General features: G+C 39.9%; 1 protein-coding gene across 12 annotated transcripts in view; it reads right to left on the bottom strand.

The window, feature by feature from the left end:
• Positions 1-2,952: 2,952 nt before the first annotated feature.
• LOC135324925 (protein hinderin-like) overlaps positions 2,953-21,605 on the bottom strand; it is a 172,853-nt gene continuing 154,200 nt past the window's right edge. For all 12 annotated transcript variants that reach the window (XM_064502018.1, XM_064502025.1, XM_064502021.1 and 9 more), the window contains one exon: positions 2,953-6,397. In XM_064502018.1, coding sequence (XP_064358088.1) covers positions 6,184-6,397 — 214 coding nt within the window. In that variant the 3' untranslated portion in view covers positions 2,953-6,183. The remainder of the gene's footprint in view (positions 6,398-21,605) is intronic.

The raw sequence follows: 21,605 nt of genomic DNA, 5'->3' as shown, positions 1-21,605 counted from the left end.
CAGATACATTCACAGATGCTACGCCCTAAGTTCACCCCACATCCCAAAGTGAATTTCCTGATTTTTTTTCTCCTTGGTGTTTCTACTTCGCATTATTTTGTCTTCTTCGATTCTTCTAAAGTCAGCAGAATCTGCTGGTTTCACTCACAGACTTTCCACTTCCAAGAAATGAAGCTATGATCTTAAGTGGCATGAGACCAGGTACCCATCTTGAAACCTCCCAACAAGATTCCTGAAAGTTTCAGATAGGAAATATCATGCAGTGTGAGGTTACTTTGTCACTGTTCACAGCAGTAGTAACCGGAATTCTGAATTTTGTTCTAGTGTCAACTCTTCAAGATGGATAAACGTTGGGGAAAGTTCAAAAAAAGGCCTAAAAATGATCCAGGGGCTGGAAAACAGACCTTATGACACAAGGCTTAAAGAACATCATCTTATCAAAGAGAAGGCTAAACAGGGAGTTGATCACTGTGTATAAGGTACTTACTGTCTGGTAACAGGGAACTTTGCATTCTTGCTTCCCAAAGCATGAAAAAGTCCAACAGCTAGAAATTAAAGTTAGAAAAAATTCAGCCTCAAAATAAGGCAAGTTCCTAGCAGCAAGGATAACTAAACACTAGAAGATTTTGACAAGGGTCTTTCAAAATTAGATTAGCAGTCTCTTGAAAAAGACTCCTGAATACATCTTCTAGTAGACCTCTCTAGCTTGAGAAAGAACTAGATTTTGTGTCTGTGAATCCACCTCCAGTGATTTTGTTCCTTACCAGGTTTAGAGCAGGAGAGGAGTTCCTATGTTATTGTCTATGTTCGTGACACTTGCCACTCTCTGTTGAGAAAGTGGTTCTAATCAAATCCATACTTCAAGGTTTTAAAGCAGTTGCCAGTTAGCAATTAGGAAGGATATTTTTTTCTAACGTTTCACTTTCCTCCTGTTTGCAAACAGGGGACCAAAAAGAATAAACTTGTGCTCTAAGGCTGGTTATTGAAACCTCTTTGAGGTCTGAATGAAGTGTTTTGTTCACGTATTCAAAATGACTCCCGAATTAAGGACATGAGGAATGTGGAACGGTCTGTCTGCTGAGACCATCTGGGCATCTCTCACCTAACATATGTCAGGACCTCATCTGCCAGTGACATTTCAGTTTCTCCTCTACCAGGGGCACGAAACAGTTTATTTTCCCAAGGACTGAAATGGCCTCTTCCAGCCTTCAAATATAAGAGAATCTCAGATTCCAATGGTTAGATGAGAACTGCTCTAACAGCTTACAGCTCTGAGACGAATTGCTGGTGGATATATCCAGTGCCTAATGCCACAGGCTCTAATACTAGTCATAGCTCCTCAGAGATGCGGGGGCATATACACTTCTCAGCAGTCTTCACCAGCAGTACCCAAAGCATTCTGCAAAGGGAGCAATGTCTTTACTGTTTCTAACAGCCAGGGAGACAGGCTAAAGCAGCAGCCTTCCCAAAGCTGGGAATTAAACCCAGTTCCCCCACATTCCCCATTCTTTGCTGCAGTTGGGACACAGTGACATCCCCTTTGAACAACTGTGAGAGTTGTCAAGCACCAACACTGACCAAGTTGGGTTTCTTGCTCCTTGTAGCTGACTTTTGCTTCCAAACACCTTGCACAAGGATCACCACTCTCTCACAGCTAAGAAGAGCCACGATATAATAAAAGATTTATTGTCCCAGTGAGTGGGTAAGACTTACAGAGATGCAGGGAGCAACTCTGAATTGGGAGAGGCATTTTCCATAACAGAGTCACCCCATTAGAGCAGATTTCTGTGCTTCTGGTTTAAATCACCTCATTCAATATTGTGTTGTCTTATGTAGCATGCAGTTATGTAAATTTATAAATCATATACTAATTAGCACACAATTTCATAAATTTAGTAACAGTAAAAAGGAAGGTTTCTAACTAACTAAGCTGTGCTCTCTCCCCCTCCGCTGGTACAAATTCAAACACCACTTGGAGGTCATATTCCAGAAAAGCTCTGCTGCAGCTTTTAGAATTTGACCATGGACTCATGTGTGTTTTCAAGGGATATCTTTTAGATATTTCAAGCTCACTCTCCCTGAAGCATAGCTAAGCCCTTTCCACTCCTTCCTTAACACCAAGCCTCCAGAGCTCATTGTATCACTGTAAATTTTGTTTTTCTTGTTTCACCTTTATTCAGACTTGCTATATCCACTCTCAGATTCTTCTGTAATCAGAGTCCACACCATCCTCTCCCTTGCTATCAATTAAATCTAGTCCATACGTTGGTTATATCTGCACTCAACCCTATTATTCTCCTTGTGCTCTGGCCTCCCTATCTAGCTACTGTACAGGGGAGGAGCTAAAGCTGGGTTATTTCCTTCTTTCCCTGAGTATCCTTTGGGCAGCAGCTCCCCAAGCTCAGCAACAAGATTTGGAAAAGGGGTGGGAAGTCATAAGCATCATTTGGGAATCTCTGCTTTAAGGGATTTCTCACCCCAGGATATAAGCACAAAATTCTCTCTCATCAGCTTATTATATTTCAACAACTCATCTCCTCTACCTTTAGAGCTGGCCCAGCTGCATTCAGCCTGTACCTTCTGTCATCCTTTGCTGCAGTTCTCTGCCTTGCATCCTTGTCCTGTCTTGCCTACACCTCCATCCTTTCTTCCTTACTCTTGAATTCAGTCTTTCTGCCCCAGTGCATGGTGCTGGCTCCCCCCATTCTCCTCTCCAGCCAACTCCTTTTGTACTGAGACCTCCTCCTCCTGCACACCATGCTCCAAAAGAGGTCTTGGTCTTTCTCACAGCAAAACCCACATCCTGGAGAGAAAAAGAAGGTTTAAAACTGGCTCCTCATCTATATTAGCAAACTGAAGATCGAGAACATATATGATACCATGATGTGGAAACTGGAAGATACCATCAATGGCAATTGCTACATCTGAGCTGGATAAAAAAATACAAGATAATTCAAATAAATGAAGGTCTGGAAGATAAAGTGAAACTCCCAGATAATTTATTACATTAAAACCTCACACACATATATGTTTGGGTTTAAGATGAGATTTAACAGTGGGAGTGGAGAGGCTAAAAGTGGAAAGAGTGCGATTGTTACAGGTCCACTGCGTGCAAGGTGCACAAAAGAGATGACTACACAAACATGGCAAGTGTGTGGACACAAGCCATTCAGGAAGGATGCAAAGTGAAGATATGGGTAGCAGCCTTTAGCAGAAGTCATGTTACTCCACACAGCCTCATATAAAACACAGTCTGATGTGCAGCTGAAGCATATTAACTGGGAACACTCTGGACAAACAATCTATGGCTGGACTAACTCCCCAGCGGCAGCTTCCTAATATAGGAGCTTAAACTTAAAAGGACACTGTCAAGTGATTGCTTTTGGTAGTTTAATTTTTGCATTTCCTCTAATGTTTTAGCAGATGGAAAACAATTCCCCTCTCAGTTCCAACTACTGATTTTGTCCTTTCCTATTTGACAATCATTGATTTTTTTTTCTAAGGCTATAAATGTTTTAATAACTTCAACTTTGTAGTGCCTCATGGCAAAATATCTTTGCTTGCACAGACTGCTAAACACTATTCCTAATGTACTGCTGATAACCAGAGCAAGAGCCTGTATTATAAAAAATGAATTTTCACAGAGTCTACCAAATTAATAGCTCTTGTTTCTTAGTTCACATCTCAGAGATAGTTAAAACATGAAGGTCTTCACCCATCAGATATTTCAACCAGCTGAATTCTAGAATTCTTGGCTACGACATAAAGATATGTCTCCCATGTAGCTCTGGCTGATGGACAGCACCTGGACTGTAGAACCCACAATCTTGACAATGTCCCTATTAGAAAGGGTTACTACTAAAATACAGATTCAAGTCAAAAGTCACCATCAGAATTAGAATAGTTAACGGACAAAACGGATCATAAAGAATCCTACAGTAGTTAAACACTGGCACCCACAAAGAACCAAAGAACATAATGCTCCCATGCAGTGTTCTGGAATGTGTACACGAAGGCACCTTTTTAAGAGCTATATATATATTTTTTTACTGTTTTAAAAGGTCAGTTAGTACTTATTAAAAAGGCAATTAAAGTTGCAGTCAAACTGGAAAAGAGAAGAAAAGCGACTGGACTGAAATTGGCGAATTATTTCTTTACAAATGCCAAACCTTAAAAAAAAAAAGAATAAAAAAACCTCTGAAACCTACGTGCTGGTCATTTCTTCATGGTTCTCCTGTTGCTCCTTGTGAATTTTCCTCTTCCTTCTTTCTCCCTTTCCCTGTCCTCTTAAAGAAGGAGAATATGTTCACCTTGATTCCCAAGACTCAGCCAACAGGAACACACTGAGTAAGAAAACCTATTTCTCCAACTACTGTACTTGGACAGGGCACCTACTGTCTTTGGAATTTTAACCAGAAACTTGTGTCCTAGGAGGCTCAGGGAGTAGAACAAGAGGGACATTCAGCAGCAGATGAGCATATTAGAAAGAACTATAACTTTACAGACAGCCAGAAAGGCCAAGCAGGGCCTTTCCACAGCAGTCATCTTCTGGTCCAGCAACACTGGTTCTCCCCTTCAAACTCCTTCAGGCAGCTTTTAAAATTCGGCTGGGATGCAAGAAAAGGATATCACCTAATTTGTGATTAAGACTAGATCTGAATCAAACAGCTCAGAATAACTTAAGGTTCATCTCTCCCTTCATTCTCCCTTTATTTCATTGCTATAAAAGCACTGTGCTGCTAGGGGTGTAAGTTTTATAAACTGTATTGTGCATGCTCCCATCAGAGAGACATTGTGGGCCCCACTGCCAAGTCCTGCGAGCTCCTTGCAAAGCACGGGAGTACTTCATGAGAGCTACTGCACAAGAGCAAATGAGTGGGAGGCAGGCAGGCAGCAGCAATTCCCCAAGGATCACTACAGAGACTCATTGCCATTAAGATAAGCAGGGTTGCCTGAAGAGACTGTCACAAAAGCTGTACTGGCCCACAAAGTGGTGTTTGGGAGCAAATGGCCTAGAACTTGCCCATACTGCCACAATTCTACCTTTCCCTCGCTGCAATTTTACTGTGCAAAATGAGTATTTTAGCCTCATATTTCTAGGAACACATGCTGGTGGCTACTGTTACAATAAAATATGAACACTGCATTGTGGAGAAAATGACCGTTAATCCTGTAATCTGCAGTCATTTTTACCAATTCTGCACATTTCTTTAAATAACCAAGTGCATGCAGTAGATGGAAGTGCATTTAAATAAACTGAAATAGATACGGCATGAATAATTAAAGCCGGCAGGGAAACGTGCATTGCGAGACGCTAGTGGAAATAATTACTGATTTGTCTTATTTACAATAGAGCCTGGATACAGGATCAAAATAGTGCAAGTCAGGGAAAACGTCTGAAGACTGTTCTTATCCTACAACTACCATATATTTCATCTTGAAAAGTACATAAACTAAGTTTTGGACAACTACAACATCTGACTGTGTTCTGCTATTCCAGGGTTAGGTTTCCCAACATGTAAACCATGTCAAATAGCACTGATTTAAGGAGGAATATATTTCAAATGGATATCTAGTGCATAAACCTGCAACATCATCTACTAATGTTATTAAACACTGTATAGTTGAGCTTAGGATATACTCCCTAAAATCCCAGCACAGTAAATATCAGAATGCTGAAGGCAAAAGTAGATCATAGAATCACTGGGAAAAGTAGTAAAGTGCTTGTACCTTTATAATACACCAGGTTTTAAACAGGCTGTTGTTTAATTAGAAAATAATCTACTTGGAATGTGGTGGTTCTTGAGTGTTAGGCAGTTCTTGCAAACTGCTTCAGAGCTAAAAATCAATAATGAAATAAACTTTCCATATGAGGCTGGCTAAACTGTGACTTCAATCTATTAGAAAACATTGTGCATTAAAAAAATTCTATTTTGGAATGATTACTTGGTATGCGAAAGGCTTACAAAACAATGCTAACATTTCCTGACTGGTCTATCCCAAAAATCTTCCTGCAACATGATTGCTAAATCCAAAATGAAACAGAATGCTAAGCAGCTATGTTCTGGAGGAGGGAAGACAATCGTCAAGCAAATAATTTAAAAATGATACTTTGACACAAACAAATCAGAAATAAAAAAGTTCTAAAAATTCTACACGAGGGCTGTAGACCAATAAGCCTTGTCAAATGAAGAAAATCTCTTCAAGGAGCCGGCTCTCCTCTAGCTCATCTGCTCTGCTTCTGGAACTCCGAGGGGCCTGGTACCAAGCCCACGGCCTGTGACTTGGATGACGAGCTGTGTGCATTTTGCTCCTGTCATGGGATTCTCTGTAGAGGTGTCCTGGGGCGGATATGGGACTCATAGCTTCAACCAGGTCAAGAAGAGAGGCTTCATACCTGGAGAAACATATCAAGAAAATGGAGTTCCATTAAGCATCTCGGCATCACACAGAAATTGAATCCAACCTTCCCACCCTCATAATTCAGACTACACCTAGATGTGCCCGATGGGTGCCATAGGAACAGGCAGAATTTTGCTGTATGAGTTCCTATGAGGAATACCAACACGGAGTTGAGCAAAGCATGGGTGCACAGTTTATTTTAAGCTGTTTCATCAGATTTTCCATTTGAGGTGTATAATGTCTTAGTCACACTCTGGAGATTGAGGACAGAACTAAGAGATATGACAGCCAAAAACACAGAACAGGTACAAGACAGACCCACATAGGTAACAGTAAAGTGACTTATACACAGGCTGCACTTTTTTGAAGAGACTCTACACTTGATTTAGTTTCCCAGGGATTTGAAAACAGCAGGAGCCTTTATTATTATTGCCACAAACTACACGTGCTTCCTGTAAATCTCTGTGCACTATATGGAATCTGTCTGGTGGAAGCACTGAAGGAATACAATCTAAGCAAGGCAATACAAAATCAGCGCTTCAGGCACCAAGAGAGAAGGCAAAGATGCTAAACATTACTCAAGCTGTCCTTTAAGTGTGAGTACAGATGTGGAGGAAGGTTGCAAGCCAATGTTAGCTAGTAACGCACGCTGAATAATGGCAGTTACTTTAGACAGAGACTTCCTATTAATATTCACACGAGACAAGACCTGATCTAAATACCAGCACAGGATTGATCATTACAATATATTTTCTCCTGTCCAATTTTAAATGTCTTAAACAATACCGGTTCCACTGCTTCCCCAGGGAGGCTGTTCTCCAGTCTAAGAGATATCACTCAAGAGTTTTACCCAAAAGTCCCCTTAGTTCTATCTTATCATTGTTAGCACGAACCTGCCCAATTTTCCCAATGCCAAAGTAATTCACACACTCAATGACTTGCACGCAGAGAAGATTATTCACAGCATCCAACCCTAGGCCTCAGGGTAGCTGGTTGGTTTTCACAGGCTCCCTCTATTGTAGGTAGAAAGAGTAGCTCCTCCATACAGCAAGGGAACATCTCAGGTTCCTGTTTCGAGTCCTTATGGAAAAGCCTCTGTTTTTCCACTCAGGACAGAGAGAGCCTAGGAAGATTAAGCAACTAGCCAGCTGGAGTAGGTGCCTAAATTTGGGTGAAATGAAAAATTCTTACGTATTCATGACACTTTATTGAGGTGAAACATTGGCAAAGGCCAATATATTTCCCAGAGGCAGACTACCACTGAACTCACCACCTATGTTGTTCACTAACATCATGCAAAGCAGCAGCAGGTAAAGCAGCTTCGCTGCCTAAACTAGCAAAGCCACGCTACATACATTTCATTAGCTCTTTCATTAGCTCCAGCAGTGAGAGTTACATCCCAACTAGTCAGGGAACTCATAGTAACTCACAGTCGTGTCAGAGACTCTGGAAGACTTCCTTAGTTCAGAGGAGTTAGCTGTGCTGGTGATGGGTTAATAGTGGTGTTAATGATAAATCATTAGAGCTTTCTTACGCTATGATTGCACTGGAAAGGCAACCCTTTCATTCCCTTCAACCATTTCTATTGCTCCTTCCAATTTGATGGCCCTCATCATTGCTAGCACAGTCTGACCCACCATTACTGCATTACAGTGCTCTCCCCACCATTTGAGTACCTGTAGATTGGTTTGTTGTCCCTCAGATGTACTAGCTTACATTTCTCCCAATCAGAAACCCATTCTGCAAAATTCTTGTTCACAGTTTTAGGCTGTCTAGGTGTCTTTGTATTATCCGTCTGTTCAAATTAGCCCCAACAGAGCCAAAGCTGAGTGACTCAAAACAACAACAACAAAAACACAGGTAGTTTCGTTTCAGCTGGACTATGTAAATGGCTAACTGCCCTCAAATATGATGCATTACAGTTATCCTAATCAAAAATTTCAGAAGGACAAAAGTTTTTCGGGTAGCCAAGCAACACCATTTAAAGGGGCTGTTGTTTGAATTCAGAAAGTACCCTTTAAAAACTAAGGCCTTTTAAAGATGTCTCCAACCTAAGATGGAAAAAGCCACATTGCTAGTGAAAACTAGCACACAACTATATTAGACAGACTTTTCATGTAGAGAAAGTTTTGGACTAGACTCTATACAGATATACACAGATGCTTTAACCCCCCCCCAAAAACAGTTAACACATACACTGTTTCATTAGCCACACCTAAAACTCTTTTTTAGATTAATCTAGTCTAGCATACAAATGCTTATCTCCCTTGACTGCAGTGCTATCATAAAATTTTCAATTTCTCCAGCAGCCACATTCAATCACAGATTAGGTAGGGGGAAACCAAACCAGCCAGTGCATTTACAGGAAACGTGTAGGCCCTAGATTTCAGCAGTACCTTGGAGTTCATTTCTTCCACAAGTTTATCTAAGTTTTACAGCATTTCTGCTATCAGGAAGGCTAAATGATTTAGCAGATTACAAGAGCAGCAAATAGCAAAGATTATGTAAAAGACCAGGTGTTGTAAATCAGTCTATTTGACACCACAGTTATATATGCAATAAAGTGAATGAACTATGCTAACAGAGTGCTATCTGATAAAGAGAATGCTCCCTGCAGGTATTTAGTGTTTAATCCCGTGATAATGGTTTGCCCCAGTTTGTCTAGGCAACATCAGACAGCATCTGGCTGGAGGCAACGCAGTAGACCTAGAATGGTTTGAATCTCAGAAAGACAATTTTCTCACAGTTTATTTGTATCCGAATGTTTAAAGAGATGCAGTCAGGATGCTCAAATCCTGAAATGTAACATTCTCTAAAAAATAGCATATGTATTCCCGGCATGATCTGAATAAATGCATAAGTAAAAACAAGCTTTATTATTATTATTATGACACTTTATTGCTGACATGAACTCAAGGCTCCAGGATCAGGCACTCAAAAGTCAGGACATTTCAAACACGAAAACTGATCTCGCAAACTTGGCTTGTGAATACTGAACACTCTTTTAATGCAAATTAACAGCCAAGAGTACTCTCATATTGTTTACATTTCCCCAGGAGAAAAAAATCCCGGGTACTAGCATTGGGTACACAAACTACATACAGAAACTTCTCATGTATAGATGCTCAACCAAGCAACCAAAATGATCTATCAGCGCTAGATGATGTTTTGTCCTCTTGACGGAAGGAAAATGAGATGGGCAACTGTCCTTTTAAGGATAATTCAGTCTGTCTTCACCTTTTTGCTATATCTGTCAGTATGCTAGAAAGTCAATGAGCACCTCTGCAACAGACTGGAAAACAATCTCTTTTCTAAGTCTGGTTTTGACACTTCCCCCATATACATATATATACACATTTTTTTTACCTAACATTCCTCAGCTTCAAAGTCTGCATGTTTCATCCTGGGAGAAGAAAATGGGTAGTCTACTCTACAAGCTTAGATTAGTAGTCCAGCTATTTAGAGAGCTAAAATTTGGCGAAACTAATCTGATTCCATAGTCTCCAGAAATTATATCAGTACAGGGGACACAAAGAATTGGTGTCCTGCATCTGCTGAAGGCAGGGTCAGGCCTCAGAGGGTAGAGACAGGAATAGAGAGAACAGACCAGGTTAAGCTCTGAAGCTTTTATTTCAATACAGAAATCTGACCTTTATTTTTTAATGTAAAAGGTAAAACTTCAAATATGGCTCAATAGAGAACAGCATGAAGATGCCCAAACTGTTTGAGAGTTAGGTACCACTGGGATCAAACCAGTACAGCTGTGTCAGTGCAGAACTGTGTCCTGGCTGGTTAAACCCATCCTGGTCTGGTGCTGCGCAGTGCCATGATGATACTCCCTTAATCCTGGGCATACAAGTAACAGTTGCCAGAAATTTGGCTCCTCAGCCACTAAGGTGCTTTTGGAAATTTATTATAAACTTTAAGCGTTAGCTCCTAATTAAATACAGAAGTATCTAGCGGAGTTTATACACTCTCAATGTAAAAGACTTTTGTAGTCCATCACTAAGGTAACAGGAAATATCATAAAGCATTATGATTCAGAACAGCTCATTAAATGCTCACATTTTAAAGAGGAAAACAGTACAAAAACAAAACCAGGTTCGCACAGTGCCAAATCCTTCCTCCTACAGTATTTCTCTTTCATTGCCTATGCAGCAGAAATACAACTCTCAGAACATCTACAGGTGCATCTTACTTTGCATTACGTTTCCAACCCGAATGGGGAGGAATGCTCCTGCATTTTTATGACGAACGTGCAAATGTGGCTGTTGCTCTGGGAACCATAAACCTCTTATTCCCAGGATGGTTGCTGAGAAATCACCTCAAACCATTTGGTTCTCTGTCAAATAAAACCTGCTGGGCAATCAGAGTTCAGACATTCCTACAATGCACAGGCTCTAAATGGTCTGGTTATGCAAAAATAATGCACAGAGTTAATCATTGTGTAGGATGACAGAGAAAACAGCATTCTTGAAGGTAACCACAAAGCATCCTTACATCAGTTGGCTGAACAGTGATGCTTTATTTATTTATTTATTTAGACTTTTGGGATATGTCACTGAATTTTTAATATTTGTCTATTTCCCATGGTAAAATATGTGATATTTCTTATACACTGTTCAATTTTTAAACTACACTATTGTATTTTCATATTGAGCAGTCATTTAACCAATAATATCATTCGGTCCTTCCTGGAAAAACAGCACAATCCCAAACACGTTTGAAATTTGGAGGAGCAGGAATTTCCCAATGAGGCAAAATAACTAAACTTATTGGAGTCATAAATACTCTGGCAGTCAGATATATGTATATTTCCTTAAACAAGCAGTGTCAGATATTATTTGATCACCATGTTCAGAGATATCTTTTCATTTACAGTCTCAGAAAATTTATTCTTCAACCATAAATGCATACAAAATGCACAGAATGTCTGTTCTGCAAGGGGATGGCATTTCAACAAAGCATACTGGCAATACGGTTTTGGAGATTAGTAGCTGTACAGGTTTACTTTATTTAACTGTATATACCAAAGGAAATAAAAAGGTTTACTTTTATACTGCTGCTTATATTTTCAACATAAAGTTCAAAGTGATTTACTAATGTTACATGAATTGCCTTTGAATTACACCACAGCATTGTGCCTAAGTACAAAGCCTAACACTATTTTGTATTCCTAAAACACCGCCTGCCTCCAAGCACTTTACAAATACTAAATACAGCTAAAAACACATTGAAGGGGTAAGAAACAGACCCATTTTACAGAAAAGAAAACCAAGCTTACTGTTATTCTAAAGCAAGTATCAAACTCCTACTAGGTTATATAGCAAACGGCAAATAAAAGCAGCTTCCTAGGGATAAAACACAGAGGCAGAGAAGTGGCCTTAGCAGCCAAAACTACCCCAAACCTGAAGATAAAATGCTTGTGATGCAACGTGAGGTTATCTGTGAAAAACTTGCTTTGATGAATGATCACCCACTCCCAAGTTAATGCAGGCTACATGGGTGGAGGGCAAAACTCTGCCCAAATTAATGGGTCCTCTGCAATGCCATCTGTCTCTGACTGTGCCCTAAGGACATGTGAAATATCCTGCTGGCTCAGACCAGGATTCTGACTTGTGGTGGCTGGAGACTTTTAGGTGGTTGGATAGAAAAGGAAAGCTGAGGAGAGGCTAACTTTGCAGTTATTCCCTGAGAGGCCAGAAGTCAGGATAGAGGACCTTGCCTTTCATGTTGTACTTTGTACTGCATCTTCAGTGACCAAAGAATTCCCATATAGTGACTCAAGATGCTGCAATCGAAAAAATAACAGAGGAGTGCAATCTTTGAGGCCGAAGCATCAAGAGAATGAGCAAGATTAAACAGAGAATCAGAGACAAATGGACTCTGCTAGTTAGCATGAGATTCCTATTTTATTTTACTTTCAAGTAGATTGGGAGTCTGAGTAGACACTGTTCACTGTGGGACACAGGAAGAGACAAATTCAGCAGTACTGTATGTATTTAAATCAGCTCCAGGTTGGGCCATATTTCTTGCCTGTAACAGGTCTGTATTTTCCAAAGGCATCTCAAAGTTTTTTAGTTCTTAAAGAAAAAGATCAGACTGCAGAATATTTCAAAGTGATTAAAAAAAAAAATCTGAGCCTTTTATTTGAAATACATCACACAATGTAAAACAATATATTTACACAGTGTCCTCAGCAAGAGCCTCCCGGAGTGCTGCAAAACCCACACCCACATAATAGAGAGCTTACAGTATCAGAGACTGTTGCAGAACTCTCTAAGGCAGTATTCACAGAATCATAACCTAGAGAAGGAAAAGACTTATTAGATCATCCAGCCATCTCCCTGCTGACGGAGAACCATTCCCTACAGTGTGCTCCTTAATATTTGTTGCTAACAATCAGCCTCTTGCTATTCTCCTTGGGAGGCCATTCCACAGCCAAATACATCTCACACTATCATTACCATTATTACTTATTTATGGGCTATAGTATAACCCGGAGGGGCCTTGATCAAGATCATGGGGACCCACTCCACAAACACTTGTAAGAGTGATTCCTTGTCCAAAAAAGCATACAGTATAAACAGATAAGTCAAAGTCCAGGGAGGAAAATATAACATAAAATTAAGCAGATCGGGATAGCATGGAAAACATCGCAAATGTTTCATGCATTTTTGCTTTGGAGTTTGGTAGCAGGAAAAGGTATGCGTGACACAAACAAGAATACGCAACAAGAAAATGTTTCTGATAGTCAGCTGGAGATAGACAAAGAGGGTTTTTTCTTCCTCCCACCCTCACGCCATTAGTTATAGCTAAAAATCTTGCATGGCACTCAGAAATCCATCTCCTTTTTTTGGTGCAAATACACCTTAGGTATTTGAATAATATCACATTTTTCCATTCTGCTCCAGTTTCGGCCAACATTTATCCAAGCCACACATATTTAATCTTCTCTCATATATCAATACCTCTAGCATAGCAACAGGTTTTGCTGCTTTCCTCTGATCTTTGACAGTATCTTTCCAGTAAGCAACCAGCCAGAAATGAGCACCATATTCCCCTGGTATGGTGACACAGAAACAGAGAGGAGAGCTGCTCCCTCTAACACTCACGCAATGCACGCATTTGCAGACTCAGATGACACTGGCCTTTCTGTTGCTACTTCATTGCTTTCTAATTTGTATGTACTGGTACATTGCGCTCTAACATCGCTCTATGCTGTAAGAGCTACAACACCAGCAAACTGAATGCCTCTTATTCTGTGAGGTTAGTGGTAATTATCACTAAATCTTGTGAAAAATGTCATCAGAGACTGCAGCCCTTTGTATTGGAGGAATTGGGAGAGAGGCAGCAGGATTTGGTAATATCACACCTTTGCTAACTTAAATGAGTCATGCTTGAAAGTGTTATGGGATACCCTCTCCAAAGTGATAAACAGGAGTAAAGAGCTAAAGAGGGCTTCGTCTTGAAAGAGGCTGAACACTACTGGTTTCCCTCCGGCGTTCTGCATACCAAGCAGAGCCAGCGTACTAAAGGATACTGAGTTCAGCAACAGCATCTCAGAAAACTTCTGCCCTAGGTAACAGCTAATAAAAGATCTATCTTTCTCAGTTTTCACCCTGGTTTCACCTATGATGGCATCCAACTGGCTGTCATTACTGAAACAATACTTACTGTCACTCTCATTCCTCCTTGTGACACAAACAAGCCACTGCCATCTTCACTTGACCTGTAGGCAGAGACCGACACCTACATTTCTCACCTGTCCTAACTCCGTTCCCAATGCTCCCAATCCTACCTCTTTGCCCTGGTAACTCAGCCTTTTCTATTACTTCCATGCTGGACTTTCACTCAGACCCTGCTGCCGTGTTACCAACCTGTCAAATACAACCGAAAGGGCTTCTTTATTGTTTTTGTCTGTGTGTGCTTTTAGTAGTTAAAAAAACAACAACAAAATCCAGATAATTTCTTTTAAGCTATGGCTGCAGGCAGCTGTACTGACATAACTGAGGTTGTGATAATTCTGGAAGGGAGAGGGTGAACGGAAAAACGAGTATTGAGAAGTGGAGAAGCCTTTTAAATCAGATCTGCCAGTGACAAAAGGATAACTTAGAACAAAGTTTTAGTAAAAAAGAAAGATATCACAGAACCACGGAGTTTAACAACCACCTCTGCAATCATTCGGTTTGTATTGTCCTTCTCTCCCTTCCCACACACCCTTTTCCATCTCATCAAGTCTGAAAGCTCTTCAGATCAGAAAATGAACGTTAGTGTATGTTCAACACCTGAGGCCCTGATTCTGCTGTGATATTACATAATAACTTTGCACTTCAGAGCATGCTTAGCTTTTATTCCCCTTAAGCACTCTGTCATCCCAGCATATCTTCACCATGATCTTCAACCTTTATTGTTCTGGGTCAAAACTAAGTTGTCGTCATCTTTTCTGCCATACCTCAACCCCATATTTCTCCCACCTTAACAGCCTTTTTTCTCAATATTTTGCTCTTACAAGTTTGTCCCCAAGCATTTTTCCCCATAGAGCAACCTCTAATTCAATGAATCATCTTTTAAATTGTGCTTTTTCTTTTATAACGTATTAGAGCCTTTGACAAAGAGTTGCATATATAAGTGGCAGTGCAATTCTGCACCTCCTCTCTGCCATTCTGTCTTGTCTCATAGTTTTGGTTTCTTTTTCATGTTTCATCCCTTTTCCCTAATTTGCTTTTTGCAGAGCTAGGACTAGCTTATATCCCTGTACATTGCTGAGAACCTTCAGGGCACTAAATAAATAAACACAATTTAAAGGGGCATGGCTCAGGGAAAAAAAAATACCATACAGGTTGCAAAGTCCATCACGATTTACATGGATTAACAGTCTGCCTTTCTTCACAAGCTCAGTCCAAATTCTTAGCCTGCCAGATAATAAATCACCTTTTCGCTTCAACAGTACAGTCACTGGGAGATCTGCATAGTTTTAGGTCAAGCATTTATAACCATTTTATGATTCCAAAGTTTTTTACCTTGTCATTTAGTTACTGAACTGTGAGCTTTCATTGACTTTCTAACCATTGTGGCAAGAAATGCTACCACCTGTGCAAGATTTAAAACCTCATAGAACAGAGGAGCAAAATTGGACTGCAGCTGTTTTAAGTGTATATTCGGGTGGAATCCGGACCCCATGGAAACCAGTGGAAGTTCTGCCACTGGCTCGGAGGCGTTGGGCTTCTTCCCAGTCTGCTGCAATTCATTGTGTCAGGGTGAATAGGTACTGCGAGCTCTCCATTTTACACCACGACACTTGGAAATGAGATGCCTCAGTGAATGCTTAGGAATTATTTATTTTACCTTTTTCTTTTTTTTCTTCCGCCCTGATGAAATATTTTACGTACAGACAATTGCTGTTTCTAAACACCTTCCTCTGGATCTGTGCTATTCTTCCCCTCCTGCTTATCAGCTTAATTTCTTCTGCTGTGGCATGGAGTGTTTAATAGCAAAATCCAGCAGTCAAATTCTTCTGTTTCTTAATTATCTCTGCCCTGTCAGCTATATCACTGAAAACAAGTTACCATTAGACAATTCAGATACCAATAAACACCAAGTTGTGATAATATAAAGTTCTGTATTACTGTCATTACAGAAAAAGCTGTTTCCAGGAGGCTTAAAAAAATTAAATAAGCCCAGCACTTCTAAATGGTCGAAAACCTAAAGATATCTTAATTATTCTTCAATATCTTAATCATTCTGTAGAATCATGATCTTGTATAATGGCCATTTTAAATGAAAGGTTTGCTGCTCTGCACAGTTGCCACTTCCTTCTAATTGTGAATTAAAGCATAATTTAGCATGGCTCTATTCCAGCATGACTAGAAAAATTTACAGACACTAACTCTGGCAGAATAAGGGGGGAAAAAAAAGCAGTTTGATTTCTTTAAGTAATAGACAATCACTCACCAAGTTGTACTTTAAAACAAAACACTACAGCTTTAAGTTGACAAACTGATTTGAATTAAACTACACAAAAAAGTGCTTGCACTGTAAATCTTACAGGACAAAAGTGATGGTAGGTTATCATTCTGTTTATTAGCATGCACTTTGGAGAGCTCAGGGCAAGTATGGATATGCATTCTTTCCATTTTATGCCGCACATTACTGAAAACACATTCCCCATAAATAATTCATAAATACATTGTCTGAAATTTCAGATTCCAAAAATACAACATGGTTTTCAACTTCATGGTTGCTTGGTCTTCAGAACAGAAGTAGACAATTGGATGGATGGACTTGGCAACCCTGATAAGAACCCATCAGTCAGAATTACACTCCGGAGGTAAATGCAAACATCTTCTAGCTCCTGATCCATGAAACAGCAAGGCCGCAATGATAGCCCCTGTGCTTATGTGAGCAGTCCCTTGGCAAGGAACAGGGAGAAAAAGAGAAAAGGCTGAAGTAACCATGTAGCGAGAAGAAAGTGCTCAGTTGGAGGCTTGACTTCAAAAAGAACTTTTATTACAAAAACCAATGCCTTGGTCCTCTCTGTTCATGAGCCAGATGTATAGCAGGAAAGTCAGGAAAGAAAAGGAAGCTTTACAGGATGGCGTGATAGGGAGCTAATGGGGCTGAAACTGCCTAGAAATCCAGAGGAACTTAAATTTCAAGTATAGTAATAGCCAAAATAGAGAATGAGCATATTTTGCCTTGTAAAAAGCCCATTTGTTGGCCAGACTGTGCACCACAAACTTGAGTGCTGCTTGTTGCTCTCAGCTTTTAATTGGTATAACTTTGTTAATGCTAAAGGCATAGTAATTTTGCAACAGCAAATGATGGAATAGCATTCTTTTATGCCAGTTACACTGGCATAAGAGAAGTGAACACAGGATCTTGCAGATCATCTAGAAAAGCCTAATTTCTGCAAGGAGCAGAGTGACCACAACTCACAGTGAAGAAGCTGAAGTGTGCTGTAGAGGACAGAGTGCTCGAGTTTTACATGCCTTGCAATTCTGGATTTTGCTGATGTTATATGTGTAATTTATGCTCAGTGGCTTCTTTTTCCTTCCTAATGTACTCAGAAGCCTCACATCAGAGAGCAGCTGCTTTTCAGCCAGCTTCGTGTTCACTTGCTCTGCTCTAGTCACAGCCCAGTGAGAGAGGCACAAGCAGTTTCAGGTACTTTAATGAAATCTTTCGTATCTGGTCCTAACAAAACAGGAACCCAGAATCTTCCTATATGCTAGCTCTTTATTTGAACTCCTTTACTCAAATTTTGCCTGAAAGCAAACATTGCAACCGGGCTAGAATAGCTGGCATCCTGATGTATTGATTGCTTCGGCTCAGACCATATGTGAAGAAACAAAAGCTGCCATAGAAATTGCATGCCATTACCCAACTACTGTTAACCTCCCTGCTTCACACTCAGTTGAGCAAGGGTCGGGACTAACCGCCATTCCATTCATTTCCAGGTGTTCTGAACTCTCCGGGGTAATCTTTAAATCAGCTGAGATTTCATACATCAAAGATGAGGATACATAATTCAAGAGAAGTCACTGAGAGAAAACAGTAGGTGTAAAAAAAATAGTGTGTTGGTGGTGCCTGGTTTAGCATGTCAAAGAGGGGCAACAGCTAGCGAGGAGCTGCACGCAGGCGGCCCAGGAACACGCCGCGTGGCAGCGCAGGTAGTGTCATTGTAAGCTTCATAGGCAAACAGGCACTGAATAGGCTTGACACTGTGCAAGTACTAAGCTAGAAGGCACCCTACAGAAAAAGCCAGCAGTAAAGCATGGAGTACAAGGCACTCAGGCCTGGTGTCCCTTGGCTACAGCCAGCGCATGCTAACAACCTCTTTCAAAAACTTTACGCAGGTGGTAGGTGTCCCACTGAGATAAATTACCTACTTTTGGTTGCTGAACAGATGGGTAGGGAAGTGAAATTTTAGTTTCTTCATTCCCAGCAGTAACTAGCAAAGATGATCTCAGGCTCTGCTGGATTACTTTTCAATAACCATATACCTGCAGACAGTCTGTGTTTCTGTCAGAAACTACAGTGTCATTGATACACTACAGAAAAAAAAGGCAGGGCACTTAATGGCCCAGGAGACTGGTGCCAAGTCTCTCACTGTCATATTCTGCTGAATATATGCTAGGCTGAGAAAGGCCGGAAAGTGAACCAAGCTGCTGGTCAATGGCATATGTGATATGAGGTGGTGACACACAAGATGGTTGTGCTGCCATTCAGAGGGACTGTGACAGGCTGGAGAAATGCAGATCTTATCAATGTATATAAATACCTGATGAGGTAGAATAAAAACAGAGCCAGACTCTTCTCAGTGGTGCCCAGTGAAAGGACAAGAGGCAGTAGGCACAAATTGAAATACGAGAAATTCTATGTACACAATTTTTACTGTAAGGGTGGTCAAACACTGGAAAAGATTGCCCAGAGAGGTGGTGGAGTCTCCATCTCTGGAGATATTCAAAACTCTGACTGGACACGGTGCCGGGCAACCTGCTCTAGTTGACCGTGCTGTAAGCAGGGGGTGTTGGCCTAGATGATCTCCAGAGGTGCCTTCCAACCTCAACCATTCTGTGACTCTGAATGTGTAGTAGGGTGTTTTTTCTTCACAGACACACCAAACCTCACTGACAGTGTATGACAGAAGGCCAGGGACTGACTAGCAAGGACTGAATTGCGACTTAACCGTACAGAGCATGTGTGGTGCAACCACTGAAGCTTAAACTGCCAATGTCCGCAAAACAGGAAGCTCCATTAACCAATCCAAAACATTAACCAAGGGCTACTTTTGCCCAGAAGGGTTTGGACCTCCGTAAAATCAGACTGGACACACAATGCAATGATAAATTTAAACAAGCCTTTCCCATCCCTACGTATTCATACATACTGCCACTACATCACTTGCATCTTATTCATGTAAAAATACATCATAGTATAGCACACTACCATATATATATATGGTATATATATGTATATATATATATATACACATACATACACACACACACTTTTCAATAAGAAGATCACATCTATGTGTTAAAAAAACCAGCAAAAATATTTTTAGTATATTCACTTAAAATTTGCAAATATTTATCTGGCAGAAATCTCCAAATAACTTTACAGCAAGACCTGTCAAAGGAAACAGAACTCTTGCTAAAAAAAAAAAAAAAAAAAAAAAAGAAAAAGAAAAAGAAAGAAAGAAAGAAAGAAAGAAAGAAAAAAACACCCTACAAAATGAATGTGACCCAGGGACTTACCCTTCTATGCAACAACACGAGTAGAGTGCACGCAGACAGTGAAGTCCACAGGGCGTGAAATTAAAATTTTCACACAGATACAATGAAGTAATGATACAATGTTACAACCTTGGCACAAAAATCTTCTGGTTTGAGTAAAGTCAATGTCATGTGATGTTACGGTTTGTGCACTGGCAGAAATGGTCTGCTACTAAAAAGTTCATAACAAAACAGGAGTGAAAGCAAGAGAATTGTACAGATAATTACAATAGGCCTATACATTCTAGTGATCTACACATTTCCTAAGAAGCTCATCACAGTAATATCTAGTTGTCACTGCAGGCTGCGTTAAGAAAGCACACTTTTCTCTCATGCCTAGAAATCTAAGAGCTAAGATGCCACCGGGAGATAGGAGAAAGAAAAATGAAAGGGATTTGAATTTGGAAAGGAAGAGGGAGGGAGATATGGATATATGTGTAAGAATAGGGATGCAGGGAGCAACTGCATGGAGTTGACCCAAGCTGGGAGGAGCAGCGGCTGGAGCACTCTTAAGACCTTGCAGGAATTGCTTCCCGTGTTGCAGTAAGAGGGGAAAGAAGCACTGGAACAACGTAGGTTCCTCAAAAAGGACAAGGTCATTGGCACAACAGTGGTACTTGAATGTTTCCAGGAAGATCCATGGGCAGGGGCAGAGGTGCAGTTATGACAATTTGCCGCACCAGACTTGAGACTTGCAAAGCAAGCTACAAACAGCACCCATAGTACTACAAATATATGTGCACAGTACAACACTGTGTGAATTATCAGATGACCTTCATGAAGCAGGAAAAATTTTCTTTCCAAAAGCATGAAAAAGTCTGCAAGTTCATAAATCATAAAGCTGCCCATACATTATGACGTTTCACAGCTATCTGATAGATTGACAGATGTGCATGCATTCTACAAAATATATTTATAGGTCAGAACTATGAGAAATAAAATCTGAATTCCGTACCACTGTGCATCTCAAAGCACAGTTTTATGGTCACAGGTACAGGAGTTATACACACGAGTACTGGTGGCAATGCAAGTTGTGTGCAACTCACCCTTCTAGGAATGTAACAGAAAGTCAGTCTAACAGTGCAAAGGTCATTTCTGACATGGCATGTTTCTCACCCTACTGATCCAAGACGATACACACAGATGTCACAAATGTGACTTAATAAAACCTTCAAGTCTTCAGCTTATTAATTCTTTTAAATTTTTCTCATTTCATTCCAGTGATTTCATTAGGTTAGACTTCTTCATCTTTATTAAAACATAATCAGAACTGAAATGTTTCAATAAACCCAATTTCTGTTTTAAGTAGTAAAAGATGATTCAATGCAGATGAAGCAAAAATGAAAGTTAAAAGTACAATGGCATTAGAAGCTTTAAGAATCTTCTTTAAAAGATTTTTAAATACATAAATTATATATTATTACTGCAGAATGTCTTTGTTTTTACAGAAAAAGAATTTAAAAAATAACATTTTTCCACTATGTTCTTCAGATGTCTATATCGAAATAAAATCATTTAAAATTTACAGATAGAAAGAACCAAAGGAGAAAACCAACACTTAAAATATCATTATTAAAACAGGAAGAGATAACTTTGTATAGTGCAGAAAACAAAGAAATAGTATTACTTTCAGTAAACGGCTTAATTTTCCACTGTGTTTTCAAATGAACCCCGCCCCATACATTAAGACTAAAAGAAATATTTTTTTCTTGCAGAGGGGCAGAAATGAAATACTACCTTATAAACTTAACAACCGATCAAAACTGTTATACGTGACCCTAAATTACCTAGGAGCTGGAAGTAAGTCGCATTGATAAATTTAAGCACTAAATTAAAACAATATTTACAATTTATTAAATTGTGTGATATCTGGAATGAAAAAAATAAACAGATCCTGTTTTCTTTTAAGATTATCTAAATGTT

The sequence above is a fragment of the Dromaius novaehollandiae genome, chromosome Z, assembly GCF_036370855.1.
Source record: "Dromaius novaehollandiae isolate bDroNov1 chromosome Z, bDroNov1.hap1, whole genome shotgun sequence".
NCBI classification, from domain to species: domain Eukaryota; kingdom Metazoa; phylum Chordata; class Aves; order Casuariiformes; family Dromaiidae; genus Dromaius; species Dromaius novaehollandiae.
Note: the sequence above shows the minus strand (reverse complement) of the source record. Positions and strands in the feature narration are given on the sequence as shown.